Source organism: Rhea pennata, unplaced genomic scaffold (assembly GCF_028389875.1).
Source record: "Rhea pennata isolate bPtePen1 unplaced genomic scaffold, bPtePen1.pri scaffold_32, whole genome shotgun sequence".
Taxonomy (NCBI): domain Eukaryota; kingdom Metazoa; phylum Chordata; class Aves; order Rheiformes; family Rheidae; genus Rhea; species Rhea pennata.
The window spans coordinates 376,458-385,997 of record NW_026907679.1 but is presented as its reverse complement, the minus strand read 5'-3'; the positions used below and the strand labels follow the sequence as shown (position 1 = coordinate 385,997).

The following is a 9,540-nucleotide window of genomic DNA, read 5'->3' as shown; positions in this document are numbered from 1 at the left end:
GAAACTCTATCATGCTTTATTCTTTGTTTGTTTGCAATTAAACAAAATGCAAACCTCTACGTCTGTCTGCAACTAGTTGTTTAAGGAAAGCAGGTGGGAATTGGGGCATATGAGCTGTACAGCTGAGTTGGAAAACTTTGGTGGGAAAAGTTTGGCTTTAACAAGAGTGATGGCAGTCCAGGGTGGTTGATTAGAGCAATAGTAGGGTTGGGGAGATGGAGAGGAATACTGTCTGAACAACGTCTGACCTCTGCGATGCTCCTTTTCCTACACGTCCTGACTTCATTGAGGGACACTGTGGATCAGCATCAACTGGAGAATATTGCTGTCATTTAGTCTTTAACTTGAAAAAATAATAATGATAATGATAGTAATAAAATTTTTATAGTAGAAATACTTCCATGCTATTACAATCTTCTTTCCCGAAACCTCTGCAATTAACCATACAAGACTAGAAGAAAATTCCAGAGAGACACGAGTTTCCCCAGGGTTTTTTGCATTTTAATGAGCCCCATGGTGTATTTGGTCCACCAGCCTCAGCTACTGAGAGGAGACTGAACAAAGCTTTCAAGTCAAAGTCAGAAGCAGAGCTGAAAGTTACACAGAGCATTAATGGGTCCCACTGAGGGCCGTTAGCAAGAAAGATTCCCTGGGGGCTGATTAGAGCAGAAAGTTGGAGGCACTGATTACAGGTAGGTGAAGGCAACGTGCAGGTGACTGATGCCGAATCTCCCCTTGACGTGTTTTATCAAGCAAAATGGCCGATCGCAGACACCCAGCTCCTGAGAAGGGAGATCCTTCCCCCTATAAGTTGCCCAGGGCTGCTTCTGGGGGCAGTGTGCAGGTGGAGATGTGCAAGCTCAAGTGCAGGATCATGACACAACACCTCCTGGGGTCCTGTGGTGGGCAAGGGGACAGTGAGGTCATGAAGTCTCCTGGTAGGCCTCAGTGACAGAGACAGCAGCCGCAGAACAAAGACCTCTGCTCTTTCAGGCTCTTCAGCATGTCAGTGCCCTCCACTGTCTCCACCACACTGTCCTACAGTGTCCCACACCTGCTGCTGGGTGCCTGCAGACAGCAGACATCCAAGACGCTTCCCCACCTTGCTCCCACCTCAAGATCTCCCTCCCGTTACTTATGTCTCCCTGTCCTCACTGGCTGTTCCTCAAAACACAGAGCCAGGGGCTGATCACAGACTCCCTCTGCATGATCTTTTCCATCACAGCACAACTCTTCGAGTGACTTTGGTTCCTGTTAATGTCTGGTTTGAACCTCCCAAGCTGCAGATTGTGACTCTTTCCCTTACTTGTGCTGCTTCTCACTACCAAAACAAGTGCCTGGGAGACCCATTCAGGGACACATTACTCCAGGTGTCATCAACCCGGGGCTGAGTGGAGGGGGAATAACAGCTCCTCCTCATGCAGCTCACGGTCACTTGGCGTTATTTGCAATGACTGTGCCTCCCTGGCTCACATAGCATTTCTCATAACACCCAGGCCCTTCCCCTCAGGGGCACTTCTCAGCTGATAAAGCCCCAACCTGCCCTGAAGCATGGAGTTATCCTGCCCCAGGTGCAGGACTTGACCCTTCTCCTTGTAAAACTTCATGAGGTTTCTGTTGGCCGAATATACACATTTCTCAACGTCCTCCAGAATGAAGCTCGGGTATACCAGCTTGTAATGTGCATGTGCAGGGGACTCAGGCTGACTTGTGGTGCCTCTAAGAAGGTAGCAACAAATAGAATTGCAGAGCAGCACAAGTAATAAAAGGAGGTTCTAGTTTAATGGAATTCCTGCCTCAAATAGGACTTAACAGGGCAATAATCTCAGAAATACCAAGCGAAGATGCAAAACAAGCAAAACCAGGGCCAATGGGGACGAATAAACATGGGTGAGATGTTTGTATGGGAAGGTATTGTCTCTTGTCCTTGAAGCATGGACCATGATAAATAGCCTTGCTTCATCTTCTTCAGGGCCTCCTCTTAGGTACTGGAAGGCTGCTATTAGGTCCCTCCAGAGGCATCTCTTCTCCAGGCTGAACAAGCCCTGCTCACTCACAGATCTAGTGCTCCAGCTCTGAGACCACCTTCGGGGCCTTCTACTGAATTTGCTCCCATTTATCACCATCTTTCTAGTACCAGGGAGCCCCAAAGTGGATGCAGAAGTGTACATTTGCTCTAAAGGAGTGAGTAATAGAGAGGGGTCACCACTTACACCAATCTCCTGTCTGTGCTCCTGTTCACGCAGCCCAGGACACCCTTGGCCTTCCTTGCTACCTGGGCCCACTATTGTCTCATATTCTGCCTTCTGCCCACCAGGATCCCCAGGTCCTTTTCAGCAGAGCTGCTCCACGACAGCCTAGTCCCCGGCCTGTATCTTTGCACTGTCTTGGTCTGTCCCAGGTGCAAGAACCTGGTATTTATCCTTGTTGAATTTCATGAGATTCCTGGCAACTCATTCCTCCTGCCTGTCCAGGGCCCTCTGTCCCATGCAGACAGGCATTTTAGTGCACACTACAACTTGCGCAAGGTGAATCCCATGTCCCGTGAGTTTGTGGAGTGCATGGGAGGGTCCTGAATCACACTCCATCCCAGGGGTTTCTCAGTGGGCATTAGATGTATGGATTCACTCCTGTAAATCAGTCCCTGAAGCACAAGGAAATGAACTCCCTTCTTGTCCTGGTGCTGGTGTCCTGTCTTCTTATGAGATGGGAGGAGGGCCTTCTAGAGAGAGACATTTCCACCTCTCTTGGAAAACTGTTCTGTATGAGACAAACTGCAGTGCTGGACTCAGTTTCTCCCCACGGTTTAGACAGGGACCATTGGTGATTACTTTAGTCTACTTCAGTGGACATTTCTCGGGGGTGACCTCTTGGCCTTTCAGCAACTGGCAGCCCTGGAGCCCGAGGAACATCGTAAGGGTGCACAGAGGACAGAGGAAGTCATGTCTTCGGCTGATCTTCTGCTCCTAAGCTGGGTCTGGCTCCTGGGACCACGGGACCCACGGCAACCTAGCAGGTATTACAGAGAGACAGCTCTGTCCAGGAGCAGCTCCTCTTAAAGGAGCAGCAGGACTAAGGGCACTGCCTGCAGGCACCAGCATGAGATGAGCGACTCAGAAACTAAAGAGAGTTGGGAAAGGGAGGACAGCTGAGAGCTCCCTGCAGGGTGGAATCTTCACAGCCATTGACACAGTAAGTCTCTGGCTGCAGGGCCACATTGCTTCTGTGGTTCCTACTGAGTTCTTCTGGAGCTGACACCTTCCACAGCTGAAAGGGTCTCTCAGGGCAGCTCTGCCAGCTTCTCTTGTTTGGAGGAGGTGGTGCTTTAGAGCAGGCATTCATTGCTAAGTGATCAGAGGGACGGGCCATCACAGCTACTTCCTTCCAGGGCCCGTGCAGGGATGTGAAACCAGAGAGTGCATCCAGCTCTAACCAGGGATGTAATTCAGAGCAATATCCCTGCGCCTCAGACTGCTGTGTGTCCAGTGGAGTGACTCTGCTGCCCTCCAGGGTCAGCGCTCAGCCTGTCCAGGAGACTCCCAACAGCAGTGCAGGGAGAAGCTCTGCGTGGGAGGAGTGACCCCTGGCAGGGCAGGTTCATTCTCCTGCTGATAGGGTGCTGCGTGGGTCAGGGCTGCTCACAGCTCCAGCTGACCTCCAGGGTATTTCTGAAAGGCCTTTTCTAGAGGACAATCAAGGCAGGGACAGGGGTTACCTTAAAGATAAGTGCTTTCCTGGGTCTTTCATTTTCCTACTGTTTGCTAAGTGCTGGCTGGGAAAAGACCTAGGAGAGAAAAAAACAGCTCCCAGGAGGAAAAGCTCCAAGCGGTTAAGATATGATCAGTGAATAAGAGGAAACAAGAAGCAGAAATGTGTGTGTTGGGGGTGGGGAGAGAGGAATTTGGAGACCTCCCTGTCATCCCCTTCAATGCAGACATCTTCCTCTACATAAGCTCCCTGTATCTTCTCTCCCACCAGCAGAGCCTCTGCCCTCAGGGCCAGGGGTCCAGGGCATGAGCACCCTCCTCAGCAGCCTGAGCTCCAGCAGAGGAGAGGTGCACTTCTCCTGTGATGTGCCTATTTCCCACTGTGCAACAGAGGAGTGGGAGCAACTGTCCTGTGATGTTGCCATCTGGGAGGTCATGTGCTCAGTTGGGTGAGGGGAAGGCTTTCCAAACTGCTTGTCTGTCTTTCAGTGCTTTCCCTTTGGTAGGAGGGTAATGGTATTCCTTGCTTCTCTACCTCTCTGTGCTGCTCTGGTTCTTGCTCTCATGCTCTATGGGCTGAAGGAGGGAGTTCAGCTGCACTTAGGGCATTGACCCTATGGGTCCTGTGTGGAGCTGTCTTCACAGCAGCTTCATAGCCGGGATATGTGTCCAAGCCCTCTTCCACCTTTCTAGAAAGCAAGCCATCTTGTCTGGTGGGGGAATGATCTGACTCTCCTGTAAGGAGAAGCCCCATCATTAGCACTCTTGACTGTCTCTCCTGGGTGTCCTGCCAGGCTGCAGACTGCCCTCCAGAAGACCACAGCTCTCCTGTATCATATGAGCGAGAGCTGAGAGTCCTTGTGCCCTTCATGTGAGTCAGAAACCTCATCAAATGCTCTGAAGAGCACTCTCTCCATATGTGGGCTGAGAGGGAGGACTTGGAAATCTTCACTTTGAAACTGAACTCCTCCAGTCTCAACTCCATCTCATTTCTTTCTTAGAGTAATTTGGGTGTGACTGTCCTTTAGCTGAGAGAGGTGCAAACACTGAGCAGTGAGGGGCAAGACTCATGCACAGACCAGACATACAAAGTCCTCATGAGCCCTTTTTTCCCCTTGGGATACACGAGAGATCATGCTGAGAGCACCTGTAATGCCAAAGATTTCTACTGCATCAAAAAATGTTCCCATGGTTTGATGGAGGCATCTGAAAACTCTGGAAATACAGAAACAGACCGCTCCATTGCAGCCCATTTTCTGGAGAAAATCAGTGTTTAAATGCTCACAGTCTTTCTACAAAACAAGTGGAGGTAATTGCTGCAGGATGTGTACCCCAGAGTGACTCACTTCCACTGCTGCTCCAGGGCCTGGAGAAAGAGTGAAGGAGGTAAACTGACATGAGAGCAGGGACCATCTCACTGGGACAAAGACATCTGGAAAGTGTTTGGTCAGCCTCTGCCTTTGCTGTACTGTTTCTCTCCCTTGGCAGAGTGAGATGAAGGGGCAGAATGCCTCCTCAGCAAGTTTACTGATGATACCAAGTGGGAGGAGTGGCTGACACACCCGAGGGCTGTGCTAGCCTTCAGAGAGACCTGGACAGGCTGGAGAGCTGGGCAGAGAGGAACGTCCTGAGGTTCAACAAGCGCAAGTGCAGGGTTCTGCACCTAGGGAAAAATAACACTAGGCACGAGTACAGGCTGGGGGCTGACCTTCTGGAGAGCAGCTCTGCAGAGAAGGACCTGAGAGTGCTGGTGGATGACAAGTTAACTATGAGCCAGCAATGTGCCCTTGTGGCCAGGAAGGCCAATGGTATCCTGGGGTGCACTGGGAAGAGTCAGCGGGTCAAAGGAGGTGTTCCTGTCCCTCTATTCAGCCCTGGTGAGGCCTCATCTTGAGTCCTGGGCACAGTTCCGGGCTCCACAGTACAAGGCAGACATGGAGCTTCTGAAGAGAGTCCAGCGTAGGGCTAAAAAGATGACCAGAGGGCTGGAGCATCTGCCCTATGAGGAAAGGCTGCAAGAGCTGGGCCTCTTTAGCCTGGGGAAGAGAAGACTGAGGGAGGATCCTATCAATGTGTATAAGAATCTGAAGGGAGGGTGTGAAGGGGACGGGGATAAACTCTTTTCAATTGTCCCATGTGACAGGACAAGAGGCAATGGGCAGAAATTGAACCACAGGAAGTTCTGCCTGAACGTGAGGGGAAATGTCTTTATTGTGAGAGTGACAGAGCACTGGAACAGGTTGCCTGGAGACATTCTGCAGTCTCTTTCTCTGGAGATCTTCAAGGCCAACCTGGATGCAACCCTGTCTAACATGCTTTAGGTGACCCTGCTTGAGCAGGGCTGTTGGACTAGATGATCTCCAGAGTTCCCTTCCAACCTTACCAATTCTGTGATTCTATGATTCTATGAGAGTTGTTGTGATTGACAGCTACAGAAACCCCTGTTCCAGGGGGCAAGGTCTTGAGAGACGAATCCCTCACAAGGATCTCTTTTTTTTCAAAATCATCTACCATGTATTTGTCTCTCACAGAGAAAAAAAGACAGTATTCCACTGAGTCATTGGACATAATCCTCTTCACTCAGCTCATGGTGCCCATTCCCAGGTATCCCCAGCAAATACACAAAGCAGTCTGACATTTTCTTTTGCACCTCTTAAGAGAGCAGAGCTGACTCCTAAGGAGCGTATGGACAGAGGCCCTGGCACTGCATGCTCAGCATGAAACAGTGAGCAGGAAAGGGCAGTGAATGAAGGCAGAGGGAGAGAAAGTTTGAGGGGGAGGTGTCTGAGAAGTGACATGGATTTTGCTCAGAGAAGCCTGTTCTAACTTATCAACATCTTTTCCTCCTTGGACAGTGTCCTGAACCCCGGCACAGCAAATGTCCAACAGCAGCTCCCTCAACAAGTTCCTCCTCCTGGCATTTGCAGACACGCGGGAGCTGCAGCTCTTGCACTTCTCCCTCTTCCTGGGCATGTACCTGGCTGCTCTCCTGGGCAACGGCCTCGTCATCACAGCCGTAGCCTGTGACCACCACCTCCACACCCCCATGTACTTCTTACTCCTCAGTCTCTCTGTTCTGGACCTTGGCTCCATCTCCACCACTGTCCCCAAATCCATGGCCAATTCCCTGTGGAACACCAGGTCCATTTCCTACTCGGGATGTGCTGCCCAGCTCTTCCTGTTTTTCTTTTCAGTTGGAGTGGAGTGTTCTCTCCTCACTGTCATGGCCTATGACTGCTATGTTGCCATCTGCAAACCACTGCAATACTGGACCATCATGGACAGCAGAGTTTGTGTCAGAATGGCAGCAGCTTCCTGGGCCAGTGGTTTTCTGAATGCTCTCCTGCACACTGGAAATACGTTTTCAATACCACTCTGCCAAGGCAACACAGTGGACCAGTTCTTCTGTGAAATCCCCCAGATCCTCAAGCCCTCCTGCTCAGAATTCTACCTCAGGGAATTTGCGCTTATTGTGGTTAGTGTCTTTTTAGTCTTTGGGTGTTTCATTTTCATTGTGCTATCCTACGTGCAGATCTTCAGGGCTGTGCTGAGGATCCCCTCTGAGCAGGGCCGGCACAAAGACTTTTCCATGTGCCTCCCACACCTGGCTGTGGTCTCCCTGTACATCAGCACTGGCATCTTTGCCTACCTGAAGCCCCCCTCCATCTCCTCCTCAACTCTGGATCTGGTGGTGGCTGTTCTGTACTCAGTGGTGCCTCCAGCACTGAACCCCCTCATCTGCAGCATGAGGAACAAGGAGCTCAAAGATGCACTGAAGAAACTGATTCAGCTGGTCCTAGTTCAGAAGAAGTAAGCTGCCCATCCCCCTTCACAGTTGGCTTCTAATTTTTCTGAAACAGCTCCTGTGCTTTGGGCATTCTCTCTGTGAAAAATCATGTTTATGCAGAAGTGTTTGAATTCATCCCTTCTCCAGTGGCACGAACTCAATCTGTCTGACTGAAATGCCTGCTGTAAATGTGCCTGTCACTGTGTCAGACTTGGCTTCACTCAAATAAAAGAGAATTTCCTCAGTTCAGTGCTTGAAGATTGGGCTCTCCTTCCAAAGCTGCAGTCTAAAATGTGCTCAAGGACATTCACCTTGAAGAGACTTGTTGCTGTTCCCGGGCTCCCCAGGGTGATGAGCTTATCTCAAGGTGATGAGCTTATCGGTGATGTGTTAGGCATGAGGACTGGATTCAGCTCTCATTTGTGGGTGCCAGGTGCTCCTGGAGGTGATGAATGGTCAGGCCGTATCTCCAATATGACAGGGCTGGAGACAGAGGCCTATCCTTCCTGAAGAGAGCATGCAGCCCCCAGGAGAGCACAGGGCATCTCCAGGGGCACCATGTGCCTTGGGGTGAGCAGTGAATGGAGCTTCACAAAATCTAGGGCAGTCATCCAAAGGTAAAGGGTAAAACCAAGGCTAGTGAGAGCTCTGCAATCTGATGAGGGGCAGTGTGGACCCTGCAGGAACAGGGAAGAGAGCCTGGAGAGTGGTTCTTGTCACCTTCAATGAAATTCGTGTGTTATATTAAACCACACACCTGAACACAGCCTGAGCCATTTGAAAAGGCCTGTGATTACTCAGAGCATCATCCTCAGCCACAGACTCCTTGGTAGGGGCTGTATGGTGCAATGATGCCTATCCGGCTGGGTCTGCTTCCCATTATGACCACCATGGCCAGTGTGGAGGCAACCTGTGGCCCTGTTGCCCCGCAGTCACTTGTTCTACAGAGCAGCACTGGCAGAGCAGCTCAGAGCCTCATGGGGAGGATGGGGGAGGGTCTAGGAATGGCCAGGCAGGCCAGCACCAATGCAACCCCTCCCCCCCCGGGAAAGGGCTCTTTGGGGAGCAGGGATGTCTCCAGAGAAGAGGAAAGGAGCTGTTGTGTGCCCGGAGGCTGATGGGGCAGCTGACACACACCCCTCACCCACCGGAGCTGCTGCACCCACCTCCTGCTCTGCAGCCCCCTGCGGGGACCACTGCTGTGGGTCCACCCCCAGCCCGGGCTGCTCTGCTGGGTGGGCTGATGAGAGGGCGGAGGAGGTGAGGAGAGGCGGGGAGAGGCTGGGCTGGGCTGGAGAGGGCCTGGGAGAGGAAAGCACCAACATCAGCTCAGCTGTGTGAGTGGGAAAGATGAGGACACAGGTCGGGGGGAGGGGTTGTGGTACAGAGCCAGATCTCATGGAGGGGAACCAAGATATGTTGGGCACAGATGAGAAGATGGCCAGTCTACGCCCTTGGTTGCATCGGCTGACCAGAGAGGTGCCCCTGGGCCTGCGTCACACGCTGGCCTCTCGCATCGGCCATTTCCAGCTCTGCCCATGCACCCCAGCTTTCTGGGCACATTTTACTGCGTGGCCGGCTCCGTCCTGCTGGGCTCGTGCCTGTATCGAGAGGAACAAGCAGCCCTGGCTGGCCTTTCTCCCAGCCAGACCCCGGAGGATGATGGTGTGCTATCTCAAATGCGGGACATGACTGGGGCTGGGCAGGGGCCAGGTGCTGGGGGAGGCTGCCAAAGCAGGGGGGCTGTGGGTGGCTGGGTCACTGAGGGCTGTCATGGGGACCGTGCCAGAGGGATTCTCCCCACTCCTGAAGGCCCCACTGCCCTGTGTGGTGCCTGCCTAGCACGTGTGGGTGCAGGGATGAGGCGCAGGTGGAAGCACGATGCTCCTCACCACTCCCCTGTGAAAGAGAAGCTCCCAGGAGAGCTCTCCTAGCCCTGCCCCACAAGCTCTTGCCCCTGCCCCAGCCGTGCCAGAGCAGAGGCCGAGGACCAAGGGATCCTTCAGGCAAAGCTGTGCCAGCCTCGTGGAGCTGGCCCGGAGCACT

At 52.2% G+C, this 9,540-nt stretch overlaps 1 protein-coding gene across 1 annotated transcript; it reads left to right on the top strand.

Annotated features, from left to right (window-relative positions):
- Positions 1-6,585: 6,585 nt before the first annotated feature.
- On the top strand, positions 6,586-7,521 carry LOC134154632 (olfactory receptor 14A16-like). Its single transcript, XM_062601308.1, has one exon. It carries the CDS (start codon positions 6,586-6,588, stop codon positions 7,519-7,521), a length of 936 nt encoding a protein of 311 aa, XP_062457292.1.
- The last annotated feature ends 2,019 nt before the right edge of the window (positions 7,522-9,540 follow it).